The 17,797-nt window shown below is 54.5% G+C and overlaps 1 protein-coding gene across 6 annotated transcripts in view; it reads right to left on the bottom strand.

Moving 5' to 3' along the window:
* Positions 1-17,797, bottom strand: part of LOC121499484 (calmodulin-binding transcription activator 1) — a 734,632-nt gene that overhangs the window by 99,860 nt on the left and 616,975 nt on the right. For all 6 annotated transcript variants that reach the window (XM_041770125.1, XM_041770126.1, XM_041770128.1 and 3 more), the window contains exon 5: positions 6,637-6,790. In XM_041770125.1, coding sequence (XP_041626059.1) covers positions 6,637-6,790 — 154 coding nt within the window. The remainder of the gene's footprint in view (positions 1-6,636; positions 6,791-17,797) is intronic.

The following is a 17,797-nucleotide window of genomic DNA, read 5'->3' as shown; positions in this document are numbered from 1 at the left end:
GCTAAAACAGGATTCTGTAGCAGCAGGGGGTGCGTGGTGCCCAAGCAGCCAGGGAGAGACAAGAAATCAAAAGGAGTGTTTCTCTTTCAGTTTTCCTGCTTGGGGGCCAGATCAGCCAAATACAATTTAGCCTGAGGGAAGGAGGCACATTTGCAAAACAAGCCCGGATCCTCTGAGCAGAGCAGGAAAAGGAAGCTAGCCCAAACCAACTTGTCTCTGATGCCCACTGTCTGCTCTCCTCTGTGCCAGGGTGGGATGTGCCAGGAAGGCTCGCTGACAGAAGCAGGGGACATAAGGGGACCCACTGCCTGTTCCCTGTGCCAGCAGCCCCTAACTGAAGGGACGAACAAAATGGGCAGGAAAATTTTCTCTAGGCCCTTCTGTACTGTCTTCACCTCCCCCAGTGACTCCCCCAGTGACTCCCCTGTGGACACAGGCAGGGAGCAGGGGGGAACTTGAAGGGTCTCCAGGTTCCAACCACTGATGAGTGTCTCTGCTCTTAGGGGTGGAGCTGCCGTCCTGGGCTTGAGCCTGCCATGGGGACACAGATGTGCTTCTATTCACGGCACACAGTGTTTCTCATGAGTTCAAGTCATGGAAGCATGTGTGGGGGTGCATAAAAGTCTGCAAGACCCCATCAACTGCCTGGCTTTAACATGGAACTTTCAACCCAAGGAAACGTCTAGGGTAGCATGTCTTAAGAGTCTATGGGAAGACTTCACCAGGCCAATTACACACTCAGTTCTTCATGCATGTTTGAGATTGGCTCTGCCTCCAGCACCTGCTTCCCTTCCATGTGGATTGGACAACCATCTGATGCTCAGAGGGGCCTGTGGCCCCAGAACGGTGCTGACCTGATCTCCACGACAGGGCTCTTTGGTGGGGCTCTTGCAGGAGCCTGATTCAGGCTGGGATCTCTCAAAAAGCATAAGAATCTTATCCAGACCTGTGAAATTAGAAAGCCTTAGGGGCTGAGTGGGTGGAGGGTGAGACAGGAACCTGCCTTTTATCGGTCTGCCCAGGTAGTTTCATTGTCGACTGCTGCTCCTGGCACTGAGCCAACACCTCTGCCCAGGCTTTGTGGGCCTTGGAGCATTGGGTGGGGAGCTACGGCTGCCCTGGCTCCCCTGAGCCCCAGGAGCGGGCCGCTGGCCATGCCCAAGCTCATTCCTGCCTCCTGGTCCCTCGCTCCTATCCTGGGTGTAACTTCAGAGAAGAGGAGGCTAGAAAGTGCTTCCAGGTGAACATTTGTCACCAGAAAGAAACCTTCCAACCTTGTCTTACAACACACTCCCCTTCCCCTGGCTTCCCACCCATCTCAGTGCCCCTGTCTGCAGCTACATGGGGCCAGCACCTTGCGACTTGCTTTGCTAACTTCCTCTTACCACCCACAGACTCTGGCCAAGACTTGGGGGATGCCTCCCTTGTCAGGGTGGAGCTGCCAGGCTCTTGGTCTTGCACCAGCCGAGTAATGTCTGATCAGGATAGACTAAGTCAGAGAGGAAAGGCAGTGGGTGTCCCTCTCCCTGGGGCTCCCTTCTGCTTGTTCCAGCCCCAGCCGGAGCCCAGGGCTCCAGAATCACAGAGCAGGCCCCTGATGGCCTCCCACTGCATCGCAGACACCGGGTCCACGGGCAGGGGTGGCACAGTGCCCCACAGTCCCCGGGCTGCTGCGGACGCTGGCCAGGGAGGGGAGTCCGGCTCCTGCAGAGGGCTCTCATCTCTGAGCCGCTCTGCTGTGAGGGCCACCAGGTGGCGCTAACCGACCAGGAACAAGGGTCCATGCAGGGCCCCGAAAGGAAAGCCTTTGTTGATTTTACTTCTTGATATTCTATAATCACCAGGATTACAATCTAAGCAAAAAAGCAAAACAAATAAACACCGCCCCCTTTACTGGATCTTTGGTCTTTGTCTGGAAAATTATGAGAAAACAACAGATGCATTGACTCTATAAGCAAGCCTGGGGTGCAGCGTTGGTGGGGCTGCTGGGACAGGTGCAGAAAGGGCTGGGGGCTCTGGACACGGAGGGTTCCGTTGGCTTCAAGTGGCGGTAGGTGCCGGTTGATGAGCCCGCTTCCCTCCAGCCTCTCTGCTACAACAGCTACTTCTCAGCAATGTGGGGTTCCCTGTCTCCAGTCACCTTGGCCATGGAAGCATGTGTGGGAGTGCAGGCTCCGGGGCTAACAGGCTCCTCAGCCAGCCCTGCTGCTTTCCCACCCAGAGGTCTCAGGACCCTGGGAAAGCAGTCCGAGTAGAGCCAAGCCCAGACGTGGCTGATGGAAGTGACTTCATGGAAGTCTTTGGGAAGGCCCAGGACTTGCTGGGCGATGCAGGGCTACCAGCCAGACAGCGTGCTCCAGGAGGAGCCCCTGGGTGCGACAGCTGGGGCACGATCTCTTCCAGGGGAGGCTGTGAACACAGCTTAAAATTCATGCCCTCATCCCTCACTCTGGATGGCATAACCTCATCTACTGCTAGCTGGGAAGTGGCTGGCATGCCTGTGCCCTCCCAGGCTGCCACGGAACGGGGCCAGGCAGAAAGCCACGGATGTTGAGGGCCCCATCTGACTTCCTGCAGTCTCAAGTAGAGCCAAGGGTGGAAGGTGCAGGGCACAGCGGTTCGGAGCCACTGTGGTTCTGGGCGGCCGAGGATCACTGAGCAAAGACGGGGGCACACAGCTCCCTCGCATTCTTCTCCACTCAAAGTTGCCCCTGGAGGACAGAACCCCACCTGGCCAGGCCCTTGCTCACACTCTGGGGATTTGCCGGTCCAAAGCTGGTGCTCTCAGACCAGCTGCCCTGGAACAGACCCCAGAATGTCCGGGATGAAACATACTGCTTCAGATCACATTCACTTGAATTCTATAAACTCCCACTCTCAGATGGGGCCCGAGGCAATCATTCTCAGGTCTTGACCTAAGACAAGCAATTCTCAGTTGAGGCCCCACAGGGACACCCCAGGCTAGCTCAGCTCCACTCAGCTCTGAATGACTCACACGCAGAACCCTATTCCCCAAAGTACGTTAGGATGGTAGTGTTTAGCATGAGACTACACTTCCCAGACTCCTTTGCAACCAAGGGTAAACATATGACCAAATTCTGATCCATGACATATGAGTGGAAGTATTCTGTGCAACTTGTGGGCCCTGTTCTTGAAAGCAAGAAGCTTGCCCTCCACTCTGTCTTCTCTGCTTCCCACTGGTTGGAATGCAGCTGCAATGGTAGGAGCTGGAGCAGCCATATTGGACCACAAAAAAGAGAGCAGCACCCTAGGAGTGTTAGGCCAGTCAGCTGCAAGGAGCCCCGCGGATTGATCCCTGGCACTCTGGGGCTGCCGTGTCAACCCTGAAGTGCCATGTGAATGTGAATGTGAATTCTTTTTTTAAATTAAAGCCATTGTTCTTTCGGTCTTTGTCACAGCAGCACCCTTCTTCTAACTGTCACAGGAGGGATTGCAAAAGATAGGAAGCATCTTTGGAAAATACATCGAGAATTCCTATCAGATATCTAAATTTTTTCCCCGTCTTCTTTTTTTTTTGTAAGAGGCATCCCTCAGATGGCAGATTGAAGGCATGAGACCAAATGGCACAATCACAAGAATCAAGGTAGGATTCTCAGAATCAATTTGGCTTAGAAGTGAGCATTTGTGAGATTCCCAAGGCTCAAGAATAATAAGCCCCCCATCTTGCAACAGGTGAGGCAGAGGCTGCGGATCAGAGTTTCCCTTCACCACTGATAAGCACAACATTTTGATTAAACCACTGACAACTCTGCTGTAGGGCAGAGAAATTTGGAAACATCAGCAAATCAAACTGTGAAGTCTTTGAAGGAATGTGATTTATGTGAAAATGTGATGAAGCTAATGTGTTTGGCTCCAGTGTTGGGTGGCACGCCTGATTTTGGAACCAAATCTGATGCCTTCTTGGCTCCCTGCACACCTCTGCTTTCCCCAAACATGGTTAGCTGGTGCCCTACGTGTGTTCCAAGACTCATCGCGTGTAAAGCTTCCACTGGAGCCTGAGTTCCAAGGCTGTGTTTCCAGGCTAGCATCTACCACCAGAGCCATGCACACACATGCACACTCAGTAACTGCGTGCTGCTTGCTCCCCGCCCCCAGACACACCAGCGAGCCAAGTGTTATTAGATTTATGGGGAGTTTGTTGTAGTTTTACATAATTTTCTTGATGCACTGCAGACTTTTGAGCAGGCATTCATGGTTCCCTCCAGGTAAGCACCAGAGGCTGACTCAGGTCTGGTTTGCAGCCCCTAGAGCTCATGGAGCTTAATCCCCTTGCCCCGAGGGAGGTGGCATCCTTGTCTGAGATGGGGAGGCTCCTGCACTGGGGGGGCAGGTATTGTGGGGAGGTAGAGGCAATGAGGAGAGAAAAAGGGAACTGATAGATTACAGGAGTGAGGACAGTGGTGATGGGGTGGCTTCTAGAAGAATAGCCCTCTGTGCGTCTTAAGAGGTATTTGGGAGGACCCAGACCAGAGGCTCTGACCATCGTAGCCTCCTGGAAGGCATCTTTTCTTTCAGGAATGCCTCCTTGGCTAACCTTTGGCTAATGTGATCTCTAGAACTTCCTAGGAAGTGGGATGAAATTGCATGCCCAGTGCTTTGGATCTGGGTCTGCAGAGGCCCAGCCCTTGACCTGGGCCTAGTGGAGCTGGCTGAATGCTGTGGATCTTGGTGGGAGACTCTGGATTCTTTCTTTAACCTTCTAGAAGGGGCCTGGGGTACAAAAAGTGACTAGCCTGAGGTCACATAATGAAGCAGTCACAGAATCAGGCCCACCTGGTCCTCTAGCCTGACTGTCCTCCCCTGCCCAGGTGGATGAGTCCTGTACGCTTAGACACCACCTCAGTACCGAATTAGAAGGAGCGGGCAGGCCGGTCTGAGGCTAGGATGCCCAGTACCATTGCCCTGGCTCCCTAGACTCCTGGACTGGCCTTGGAGGGCGTGACCCAGCAGCCCTGGCTCCCGGGGCCTGGACACTGGGGGCTTTTGTCCAAAGCTGGACACAGATGCTTTCCATTCGACCATCCCACAAATATTTACTGAGGGCTTTCCACGTGCCCAGCACTGTACAGGGCCCCAAGGGAGGGCAGAGTACAGGAAAGATTCCTGGGGATTAGCTACAATGTCTTCAGTTTCTGGGTGCTCTGCAGAGTGTTGAAGAGGCTAGAGAGGCCTCTCCAGTTAAGCATGGGAGGCTAACTTCAGTCTGATATCTCCTTGGAGGTCCTGAAGTAGCTGGGCAGTGGGGGCAGGGGAGGGTAGAGGGCATTGTGGGGGGAGGTCAATGTGAAGCCCAGCCAGTAGTGGGGAAGGGCCTGCAGAAGAGGTGATGTTTATGCTGAGGGCAGAGGGATGAGGTGGGTAAGAAGATGAAGACAGGGGAGAGTGATCCACCCTGGGAACATAAGGAAGTTTAAACAAAATGAGTGTGTCACACATGTAGTTAAGGAGGATTCCACGGGACATAGCCTGAGCCTGGAAGACCCCTGGGCCTCCTTGTCCTAGATTCCTGGCAGCAGCAGCAGCAGCAAGGCCAAGATGACTGGAGCTCCCCACCAGCACCTAGCTCAGGAGGATGGCTCAGTTTTGGGGTCTAGCCCCTGGGCCTCCTCTCCCACACAGACCCATCTTTCCTTCCTGTCCCCAACCCCAACCTTGAGAATGGGGTATAATCCCCCCATTGGAGCACTGAGGAACTCTCAGGATTGACTGGTCACTGCAGGTGCCATCAAGGTCTCAGCTTGGCTACTCCTAGTGACAGGACACCTATGGTCCCCCAGAAAAGGACATTTTAGTTGCTATCTGGATATGGTGTCCATTGGCTTCTTCCCTGCAGCCCCACCATGGGTAGCACAGGTTCTAAGGGACCTGGTGGCTTCTTCTCAGAGGTTCTGTATGATGACATGTATTTTCACTGAGCCTCAGAAATCAATGTTCTGGAACCCTAGGCCCTGAGTATTGGATGGGTCTTCTCGGGTCTGGCAGGCCCCTGCCTGGTCTTCTTGAGTTCAGGTGGCAGGAGAGGCCACTGAGAGCCCCCAGCGGCTGCCCATGGAAATGGAGCACCAGCCATGCCCAGCTCTCCAGACTCACTTGATGTTCCGATTCAGTGATCTGCACCTGACAGATGCTTCAGAGAACATCACTTCGCTGACAGAATGAAATCCAGCTAATTCTGGTCAACTGCATGCCACCCAGTCTGGGAGCCCAAGCCCGAGCCGGCCCCATGTCCAGGAGCAGATGGGCTGGGGGTTGGAGGCAGGCCAGCTCTGGCCAGCTCCTCCTCTGTTTCCAGGCCTCACTGTCCCCAGACTGCCACTGGTCTCCTGTCTGCAGCCCGTGAGACAGCAGGGCAGGGCTCTCTTGGCTCTGCTCCTCGCTTCCATGGCCTTGTGCCTCTGAACCTCATTGCTGTCATCTGCAACATGGGCCTGATGCTCTGTGCCCTGGTTACAGGGGGCTTAGAGGATCAAGTGAGAATAGGGGAGGGGTGGCCCTTATAGAAGCTACAGTCACTGTCATCCAAGTAGGATGGCTGCAGAGGACCTCTGACCCGCCCGCATCGTGCTGGCCTGGCCTCCAGCGCAGGACCCTGGGCCAGGTGGGCCAGGTACTCACACATGGGTTTCAGCTGCCCGATGAGCTCCTCTTTCGTCCATTTTGCCCACTCCTTCTTGTCGGTGTTGATGGAGCAGAGGATGGGGCCGCATGGCTTACCGCAGTCCTCGATGGCTGGGACGTTCAGATAGTGCACCAGGACGATGTCGGGGTTCTGCAGGGAGAGTACAGAGACTGGCAGCATGAGGGAGGCATGGAGTCCATTCAAAGGGTACCCCCCAACAGGTACAGACAGGCTGAGTGTCCCTACAGCAGGCTTTCTCAACCTTGGCACTGCTGACGGTTGGAACCAGATCATTCTCTGGTGTGGGGCTGCCCTGTGTGCTGGCTTCCGCCCACTGAATGCTAGAAAATCCTGCCCCCTTCCCAGCTGTGACAACTAGAAGTGTCTCTAGCTATTACCCATTGTCCCTCGAGGGACAAAATCGCCCCCAACTGAGAACCACATGGGCTAATTTGTGTGTAACTAAGGACCACACACAAGGTCGGACATATCACTGGTCCAACACTCGGGATTTTATGCCAACAGCTGCCCAGGAGCTCTGGCCCCTCTTCCGTGCTTTATACGCAGTTCCTCATCACAGCTTGCTGGACATCCCCCCACACAGGCATCATCACCCCCCTTCCTCTCCGAGGGAACTGGAGTTTAAGGCACCCCACTTCTAAGGGCTGGACATCTCTCTGCACTTCAGTCTGTGGGCTTCTCTCCAGACAAACAGCCCCATCAGCCTGTCACTTCTGAGCAACACCCAGGAGGCAGCTGTCACTCAGAGCCTCTGGAAACGCCTCTTGGGAAGCCTTTAGAACAGAGAGAACTCTGTGTGAAGACCTCATTTTGTCCCCAGATGGTTCTATGGAAATGGGTCAGCCTCTTCCCATGAGATTCAATTCAAAATGCCCTCTGAGTCTTTCTGCCCACCACCAGTTCTGATAGCGACGTGCCAAGGGGATCTGGTGGGGGCAGCAGCTTCCCTGCAAAGAGCATGGGCCTTCCATGGCTTTCTGTGGCCCTCGAGGATGCAAGGCCATTTATTTGGCCATAACAGGCCTGACAAGTTTGTTAAAAACAAAACAAAACAAAACAAAATAAAACAAAACAAAACAAAACAAAACAAAACAAAACCCAATCATATCACTTTAGGGTGTATCTGGATAAATCCAGAAACACATTCTACCCCAATCAGAAAGCACTGCTCAAATTGTAAGGAAGCCTATGGCAATACATTAACATGCCCCAGGGAACTGCGGATACAGCCCCTTAGAAGGCCCCATCACATGCTTTTCCCTGGACTTGTGTCCTCTGCTTTTTCTGAGTGATACTCGCCGGCAAGTCCCAGGAGGGTGTGAGGACCCCCGGCACAGACAAGGCCACAGTTGCCTTTTTGGATATGGCCAGGGCAAGAGTAATAAATGACTATGTGAATCAATCAATGCCCTCATAAATAAAGACCCAAGACTACACCATGACCAGTGCAAGAAAGTAGACTGGTATAATTTAAAAAGATTTTCAATAAGGGTTGAAACACAGAGTTTTTTTTCTTGCCAACGCTCAGTTAACCAGGAAATTAAATCAACATGAACAGGAGCCTTCTCGTTAATGGCAGCTTTTCTGGATTGCGGTAATCATGCTCCTTAATAATACTGATAATCCCTGACATCGGCACGGTACTTTATTCTTCTCAGAGCACTTTGCAGCCATTACCTCATGGGTTGCCCGTGCTAGCCGGGGAGGCTGGCCCGCCGGGCCGCGCTGGGCAGGGCTGGGCAGGGCGCCCTCCATCTACAATGAGCGGACTGCGGCAAAGCTGTGTGCTTGGCCAGGACAGAGCCTGGGCTGGAAGCCAGGGTTCAGACTCCAAATTCAGGTCCTGCCAAGACATCTGGTGGCCTCTTTTTGCTTGGTCTAAGTGCTTTCCCACCTCATATTTCACTTTATCCTTGCAATACGCCCAAGAGGTAGGTGGGTTGGGTAGATACGTTATGCCCGTCACATAGATGGGGGAGCCAAGAAGAAATGGGGTCATACACCCAAGTCCCTGTCCTGTGTTCTTCCTACAGACACTGTGGCCTCTCCAGGGTTGCATCTGAGCTGGGACCTCCTGCCTGAGCCTGTGCCTGGCCAGGTGGCAGCACCAGCCACTGAGCAAGATGAGGAAAGATCAAAGGGCTGCAGGCCCCCAGGCCACAGGGGGTATCCTCTGATCCCAGACCACGAGCAGGAGCCAAGCCCTGCAGGAGAAAGCCAGGATGTCAGCCACCTGTGAAATGAAAGGGCCACAAGCTTCCTGCCCCACAGCCTCACTGAGCTCCACTGGATGTGTGGGGAGGCTGTGGGGGCCAAGGTGGTGGGAGGGCATGTGGGGGCTTGAGGAGCAAAGGGCCACATTCTCCATGCACCCTAAGTTTCAGAAGCTCTGTTCCTTCTTCAGGGCCTAGCTGCATTTCTGCATAACCAGCTTCCATTTAGTCTCTGAGGACAGGCGCAGGGATCGCCTCCTCCTCTAGGAAGTGTTTCCTGATATCTTGCCCTCCATATATCTACCACAGCAGGATGGAGGTTTGAGTCTTCATGGTCTGTGTGCCTCCGGCTCCTTTAACTCCTCAACCACAGGGACCATGTCTGGCAATGACTGGTGCTCATTTTGTGTTTGTAGAATTGAATTGGGCTGTCTCGGGACTCCCCATCCTCAGGCTCCCCAAGCTTGTGTTCCACGGACATCTGGCTTCAGTTTTCTGGGTCTTTGTGGGCAGATCAGTCTTTCCAAAATACACGTTCCTAGGAGGCTAAGAGGCAAGGCTGGCCCTTAACCTTTTCTGGGTCTGAGGCCTCTTTGAGAATTTGATGAAGGCTGTGGATATTCCACTTCTAGCTTCAAAAGCTACCCAAGGCACATCAACACCGCATTTAAGGGGTTCACAGATCCAGTGGTCTGTGCACCCCACATCTGTAACTACTGATTCAGGGTTTCTAGATTCACCATTGCTCTGTTGATTCGAGGAATATGCTCAATGTGCAGGGCTCCTTGTGGGGAGCCTTTGCTCTGCGTCTGTGCTTCTTGGGGGCCTTGATACAGTTGAGGAGAAGGTGCAGGCCCCTGAAGGTTCAAGGGGTGTGGGTTTGGGGTTAGGAACTGCAAGAGTGGATGGCACCGTGGTCTGTGTCTTCAGCACAGATTCCATCCTAGGGCCTGGGGTTCCTGTGGCTGAAACTCCTGGGCTGAATTTTAAGTGATGACTTCTTGGCTTGGGCTGGTTTTAAGACACAGAGTGATTGAAGTATTTTTGGAAATTTGGGGCACACATCACTTCTTGGCAACGTTGCTATTTTATTCATTAGTTGTACGTTTTATTGGGTGTTTTTGGCAGAAAAATATATTAGCCATAGAGTCCCAATGCATCAGCTTCATGGAGTGCTCATAACAGTGTCAGATCCTGGCCAAGAACCGCTCTGCTGGCCTCACACAGTGGGTGGGACAAGTGCTCGCCCATGCCCAGCTTGGGGGGTACCCAGCCAAGGACACACCCCAGCAGACCCGCCAGGACTCTGGATTCTGGATGGCTGGGGAGCCAGCTTGCCTTTGTCTTCCCTGGGCTGCTTGCATGTTTCCTGGGGGTTTATCACTCAGCTCAGGTCTCACAGGTCGGGGCTCACACAACAGCCTATCCAGAGGCTCCTCCCTGGGCAATGGAGCTCCTATGAGCATACAAGAGCCCAACCCCCACAAAGAGAGCATGACCCTTGAAGATGGGCCCCCTGAATGTCCAGAAGGCCTGGCCTGGGACTGAAGGCCTGAGGGAGGGAGCCCTGTGGGGGCAGGCTGTAGCTGTGGAAGGAAAGCTGAGAATAAGTAAGAATCTTGGAGAATTTCCAGAACCTTCTGGAAAGCACTTCTTGCCAGGCTGCTCAAGGGAGCCTACCCAGGGATTCTGAGAGGTGTGAAGTCCCCTTTGGACAGAAGTCCTGCTCTTCTGACTTCCAAGTGCCACTGGGCCAGAACCCCAAACTGAACTCTGACATTTTGCCAACAGAATGACCAGAGTTAAGGTAGAGGCAGTTTCTCCACCTCAAATGCGTTCCCTCTCTGTGACAGCCCCTCTATCCTAATTCCTCCCTACCACCCCCCTAGTGCATGGAGACTCCCCTTCTTCTATGCCTCCCAGTGGGGTCCTTGTCCCTCTCCTTTCTTGGTGACCTCATGCAGCTTCATGACCTTACAACTGTTGAGTTGCAAGGATTCTAGTTCTCTCCCCAGCCCCACTTCTCTGCTTGGCTCCAGGCTCACCTGTCCAACTGCCTGTTGACAGCCCTGGTTGGGACTTCCAAAGTACCCCTGGTTAATGTGGCTGAACCCAATGTCCACAGGGCCCACCTGGTCCACTGGACCCTGCCCGCCCCCACCTGTGAAGGTCATTCTTTCTTCTCACTCACTCCCTCCTCCTCCACAGCCAGTTCGAGCGAGCCCTGTCATTTCTTCCACCCACTCTGCTCCCCTCTCTGAGCCCTCATCCCTGCCACATGGACCCTCTGCAGGCCTCCTCACTACTGCTGTGGCCTCCCTCCCCACCCACTTTCTGAGACCAGCAGCCGTGATCCATGATTGGGCCAGCCTCCCTGGCCTGCGAAGAAAGCCCACATCCCTGACATGGATATAGGACAACCATCCCTTTCTCTCTGGGGCCACTTCTGACCTCACACTCCCTTTGGCCCACCCACCCTGACATTCCCATTCCCCTGATTGCTTGTCTTCTCCATTTCATACGTCCTGAAATCTCAATACCTCATGGACCTCAATCTCCTCATGGGCACCTTTTCCAAGACCCTATCGAATGAATATCCCCACTCCTGCAGTCCCAGCACCCTTCACCACTTCCTGTTTGGCTCTTGCCCCCATTTCTTCTTTCTTTCTTTTTTAAGATTTTATTTATTTATTCATGAGAGACACAAAGAGAGAGAAGCAGAGGCATAGGCAGAGAGAGAAGCAGGCTCCATGCGTGGAACCTGATGCGGGACTCGATCCAGGATCATGACCTGAACCAAAGGCAGTTGCTCAACCATTGAGCCACTCAGGTGCCTTCCCCGCTTTAAAAATACTTTCCATTTCTTATTTCTGAGCAACTACTGCTTGGCCTGCTTTCTCACCTTATGTGTGAGCTGTGCTAGCCAAGCTCCTTCGTTCGTGGCTGGCTCCCCAAGCCCAGAGGAGAGCTGGCATGTGGTAGGTGCTCTGCCCCTACGTGCCGAGTGCTGAGGGTGTGGGAAAGCTGAGCGGCCCTTGGGGCACAGGCCAGTGAGCCTGCCAGGCAGCTGACCTTGGGAGGCAGCATAGAGATAGCTGTCTCCTCCCTGGTGACTCAGCATTTGGGACCCACCAAGAAGACCTCCAGTTGTGTCTTCCTGAGGGATGCACAGACTTAGGAGGAGAAAGGGGTGGTGTCTGTCCTCTTGGAAGTGGGGCAACAGCATCTGAGGGGGCCCAGGAGCCCTTGGCCCCTTGGTGGGAGGCTAAGCTGACCCCTTGCCCCAGTGCCACCCTAGTTTTTATCTGAAAATGTGAGGTTTGGATTTGGTCAGTTGCCAGGACTCTGTGGGACAGAGACTCATAACATAGGTTAAGGGTGGTGGAAGAGTATGCTCTGAGGGTCGGAGCTAGTTGATCTCCTAAGACACCTTTTCCAAATGGCATATTTCATCTGACCCTCAGGGACAAAGGGAAGTCCAGGATGAACAAGCCAAGGACCTATGTCTGAAAGCACAGGAGTGCTTAGGAATGTTCTGGAAAGGGCATGCTTTGCCAAAGTCACACAGGCTCCTTTCCTGCAGGCCCAGTCAGTCTTTACAGCACCCTGCTTAGGAGGACACCTCATAGGTGTTGTAATAAACAGGTTTTTCAAGCTTATTTGAACATTAGCCTGAGCCCCTCTTGGGAACACAGTTTGGGAACCATTGTTAGAGTGCAAAGCCAAAGGAAATGATGGTTAGCAGTTCCGGAAAACAGCATCCCACCTCCTCCCACCCAGTTCCTTGCGCCTCTGGGGCATCAGGGCTTCAGATGCCCAAGAGCTGTCCCCTTTCCCCTGGTCACCATCCTGGCCTGGCCCACGGCTCAGGTGGCATTTGAGCTGCTTTCACCTGACCACTGAGTTTCTGAGGCATCTCTGCCCTGATTTGGTGCTCTGTCCACACTCTCTCCCCTTCCTGGTCAACATGGCCAAAGTTCTTCCCCTACAGGGGCTGGGCCTTCCTTTTGGAAAGACGAGCAGAAGAGGGGTGCCAAGTGGGGGGATTGTGTATCCCCCTTCAAATGTTGGCGCATTCTTCCTGACCTGGGTGCTCTGGGCCACTGGAGTCCTGCAGGGAGAGGGAGGCAGGAAAGAAAGCATGACTGCTCATTTAATCTCCTTAATGACTAGTGATGGAATTTGAGAGAGGGAGACCATGTTGGATGAGAGAGTGTCCCTGCTCCCCCTGTGCTGGTGGCCACTATCATGTGGCTGCTCGGTGGCTGGGTGGGCAGCAGACCGGGAGAGTGCCTGGTGGAGGTGGGCCATGTCTCTCTGATGGTGCCCATGGGCTCCCCTAGCAGAGACCCTGCCAGGGAGAACTGGACTCACCCTCCATGGGGGACTGGACCTCAGACCAGGGCTGGAAGCAAGAAGGGGAGGCAGAGGAAGGGAGGAAGGAAAGAGAAAAACAGACCAGGAGGCTCAGCAGACATGTGGGAAGCCCATGCTAGTGGCAGCCACGGGTGGCTGGGAGTGGGTCAGACAGTAGGGAGGGGTGCTAAGCTTCCCCCTGGTCTCCAGAGAGCTCCGACTTCCAACCTGGAGACAGAGCCCCATTACTTCTGTGGCTTCTGGCTCCAGCGTGGGCCAACACTTGACCTGGCTGAGTCTCTGTGTCTGCCCTGTAGGATAGGGGAGGACTGTGAGTGGTTTGACCTGGTTGGGAGAGAGGCGAGGCCATAAGATGCTCAGGATGGGCCTGACCCATGATCAGGCCTCACAAGCAAGGCCACCGACACTGCTGATTTGACTGGGGGTTCAGTAATCTGCTATGAGTTCAAGACAGAGTTGGGGGGACATTCCAGTTTGCAGGGGGGAGCTGAGCCTGAGCCTGCTGCATGCAGGGCCCAGCCCCAGGTGTGTAACAGGCTCTGGCAAGGCCGGCAGGTACAGCAGTGAGCTCCCCATCCGAGGCCCCACTCAGGGGGTACCATGTTCTCCTCTTGGTCACTGCTGGATTTGGCTGCTGCTGGGTGCCAGGGGGTCCCCCCAGCCCTGGACTTGTCTCCTTCACCTCTATGGGAAGGAGAAGGCCCAGAGCCAGCACCCCTTCTGTGGAGAAAGTGGGGCAGCAGCACACGAAGTGGTTAAAAATGCAAAAAGCTGTTGGTTTTGATAAAGAAAAATGCAGCTGCAACATCTGTTTGACTCTTGTTTGCAGCTTCATCAACGCTAAGTGGTCGATAAATCAGAGTGGCATGGCGTTCCGTTTCTTCTGTGGCTCAGTCATTAATCTCGTGCCAGTTCTCATGAAAAATGAAGGAGAGAGGCTGTGTGATAGTGAAAATGTATACATTACCCAGAAAGTCATAATAGCGTGTAATAGTGCCACACACCTCCCCACTTGCTGCAGGGGTGCGGGGGTGGGCCTGCGCACTGCCCGCCCGGGAGGGGGACAGAGTAAATCACCACCGTGTGAGCCAAAGCCCATTCTATTATTGCATCTGTCACGTGAGCACCATTTATGCAGATTCCGAAAGCCCCACAAGCCTGATCTTAAGAGGCAGAGGCTTCCCCATACCTGGGTGCTTAATAAACGGGGTAGATGCCCATAAAACAGGAGTGCAAAGCCGGCAGAAAGAAGGGCAGGATTTATTAGGGAATGAATAAATGATGATATCAGGCATCTCAGGGCTGTGGGTGTCACCATGCTGCGAGGCAGAGAAAAATCCTCTCGCCTGTGTTCCAGCTTCCCGGGGCAGCCTGGCATCTGTCCTCTGCTCTGGATGATGCCCTGTCCCCATCGGAAGGGAGGCCAGTCATGGAGCCCTGGGCAGGCTCCAGCTCTCTTCCCTGTTTCCCACTGAGGGCTGCCAGCAGGCAGGCTGAGGGTCATGCTGGTTGGAGGACATGCAGGAACTGTGTTCCCTGAGGAGGGCCAGGGTGGGCACAGGGTGTAGGGTGGGGGGCAGTTCCCGGCTGCCTTGGTCTCCTGCGGGCTGCTAGGCCCTTCCGGTTCTCTTCCCTGCTGCAGAGAACTCCCGTGTACAGAATGGCCACATTTTATGTCCTCTCTCCTCCTGGGGGAGGGGGGCAGGAACGTGCCTGTACCCCCAGCACACACCTCACAGTGGGCACCTCTATTTGCAAAGATTGCTTTCTGACTGTCAGCTGCATGCCGAGCCCCACCATCCAGCCCTGCTGACCACCCCTCACTTAGCCCCTTCAACAACCCACGGAAGCAGGTGCTATTGTTATGCGTTCCGGGGATGGAGGCTCACTGCCCAGGATGCTGTAACTCGCCTCAGCCATGAGTCCCATGCCTCCTCGCCTCCTCTCCTCTGGGCCCCAGGGTCTCCCAGGGGACTGGCCAGAGCTTGGGTGGGGGGGAGGGGTGTTCAGCTGCCCAGTTAGCATCTATGCCAGAGCACAAACTAGTCCAGGGAGGCTGGCCAGGTCATGCGGGGTGCTGGGAGCTGATGGGAACAGGGGTGTGGCTGTAAGTCCTGGCCTCTGCGTTGGTCTGTGAGCTTCTCAGGGCCCGGCCGGGCAGCAGAGTCCCCATCTCTGTGTTCAGGCAGAGGAGTGAGGTGGGGCAGGGGACAGCTAGGAGCGGAGCACTTGGCGACTGGGGCCAGATCCAGGTCCCCAAAGTTGGGGGTGGCTAAAGACCCCAAACAAGAGAAAGAAGGGAGAGAAAGAATAGAGAGGGGCCCAGTAAGCGGTGAAGCCAGCGGGCGGCGCACTCCCTGGGAGCCAGGCCTTGCCTCCACCCTGCGTGGCCAGGGACACAGACGGCCTCCCTGCTCCCTGGCTAGCGCCCCACAGGGTGGGGGGACTTGGGGTGATGCCCCGCAGGGAGGGCCCACAGGGGGCCTCCTCTCCTGCTCCACGTGGGGGCAGAGGCCGGCTGCCCTGGGGGAGCCCCCACGCCCCTGCCTTCGAGCTGCCCTCATTAAGCCACCGTGCGCCACAGGGAGTCTGGGGCCGCAGCCCTTCCCTGCTTCGGAGGGAGGCTGGGAGGCTTAATTAGTTAATGTGGGTAAAGTGGTCTGAAGATGAAAACCCTGGGTAATTGCCGAGTGCTGCCACTGCTGTTGTTATTACACAATTACCAGAGTTTTCCAGTCTCGGGAACAGACTTAAACAGTTTCCACCTGGTGTGGAGTTCCGGGAGCTGCGCTGACTGAACGGCCGCCCGCGCGGCCCCTGCAGCTCACAGATGACGCGGGAACCCGCGCCTGGCACGGCCCTGGTCACATCCCGGGCACTGGGCAGTGCTGGCGGGAAGAGGAGTCACCGTTCTCCAGGCGCACATAAAAATGCATGGGCTTCGAGAGGTGCCAAGGATGCCACCTGTCCAGACCTTCCTGAAGCCTCTGAGAAGGTGCCACCTAAAGGCTCCCTAGAAGGTCAAGCCATCCTGGACAATGACTGTCATGGAGAACGTTCTACCATGGAGCAAGACCTGGCTGCTCACCGCACCTGCCAGCGGGGTGTGTGGGCAGGTTTCTGGACGCACACACGGAAGCCGTGAGATTTGCGGTGGCGTGGGGCCAGGCCTTGTCTTATTTAAAGTCGTTACAAATGGTCTGAGGGAAGGAATGCCCAATAAAATCTCATTTGCAGATGACACTAAATTTTTATGGGCGACGAAGTGCCCATAAAGTGCCCAAAGTTTGTGATCAGTCCTGAGAGGATCTCTTGGGGTTGTATTAGTGGGTGCAGAGTGACAGATGGAGCCCATTGTGGGTGAAGCGCAAGGCAATGAGCTTGGGAAGAATAAAACAAATTGGCCGTGGAGGCTGGGGGGCTCGAGTGCCCAGGGAGACCTCTGGGCTTCACGGATGCCAGTGTCCGCCAAGTCATCCCTGGGACCAAGGGACCACGCCTGGTGAGCTGGGCATACCCGGGAGCTGGAGTTGGAGCAGCAAAGGCTCTTTTATTACGAACCATGATCTGGAATAGTGAGTGCAGGGGGAAGGGGCTATCAATGGAAGAAAGGCATTGGCCTTGGGGAAACTAAGATTAAGGATTTTTTCTGACCAGAAAGACAAAAACCAAGAGGAAATGCAATGTACGTGTTTTAGGTTAGAAAGGGGAGATGGTGAATGTATGCTTTTTTTTTTCCACTAGATCCCCAAATGCTAAGAATAAGGGTTCCCTTTGGAGCTCAGGAAGGTAGTTTTAGCACAAACAAACTCTGCGCGGTGGGCAGTTAACATATGAGACTCATTATCCCAAGGGGGACATGGGCTGAAAGGTAGAAATACATATATATTTTTAATGGGTAATATTAGTTCCTGGGTGGCTGATCCATAGGGGTTATGGAAGGGTTATATCAGAATATTGGGAGACGTTGGGAGTCATCTCTCTATGGGACCCAGATCTGGGGGGGGGGCACCTACTGGGTGGGGTCAGGGCTGGGAGTGTCAGCCAGGGTGCTCAGCCTCTGCCTGTCATTTTCCACTTGCCAGGCACCTGCCAGGGATGTGCGTGGCTGTCACCCTGTAGTTGGCAGAGCCTGAGCTTGAATGAGATTGTTAGTTTTTCTCCTGCTATCACCTTGAACTCATTTTTGATTTATTAAAAGTCACAGCAAGTGTCATTCTAGCCAGCCCTGAGGTAAGATGCCTTGGACCTTTCACTGGGACACTGGGGAATGGGTCCTTCTCAGGGTTTGGGCCCTGGCCCAGAAGGGACCAAGGGGGGAAGCACTGGGGCTTGTGGCATGGATGCTTGGTACTCCGTCTTGAGGGCTGCAGTCCCCACTGCTCACATCTCTCCCATCCCAGGAGCCACATCCATGGGCCACATGATCCCCTTCTCACCAGCCTCTGGCCGAGACTTGGCCATGTGCTCCTGGAAGACTGGACACCAAATCCACTGCCCTCCTGTCCCTTCCTCTCCAAGGACATGTGCCTCAGTCTCGCTCCCA

The sequence above is a fragment of the Vulpes lagopus genome, chromosome 10 (assembly GCF_018345385.1).
Source record: "Vulpes lagopus strain Blue_001 chromosome 10, ASM1834538v1, whole genome shotgun sequence".
Taxonomy (NCBI): domain Eukaryota; kingdom Metazoa; phylum Chordata; class Mammalia; order Carnivora; family Canidae; genus Vulpes; species Vulpes lagopus.
This window is presented reverse-complemented; position numbering and strand designations above follow the sequence as displayed.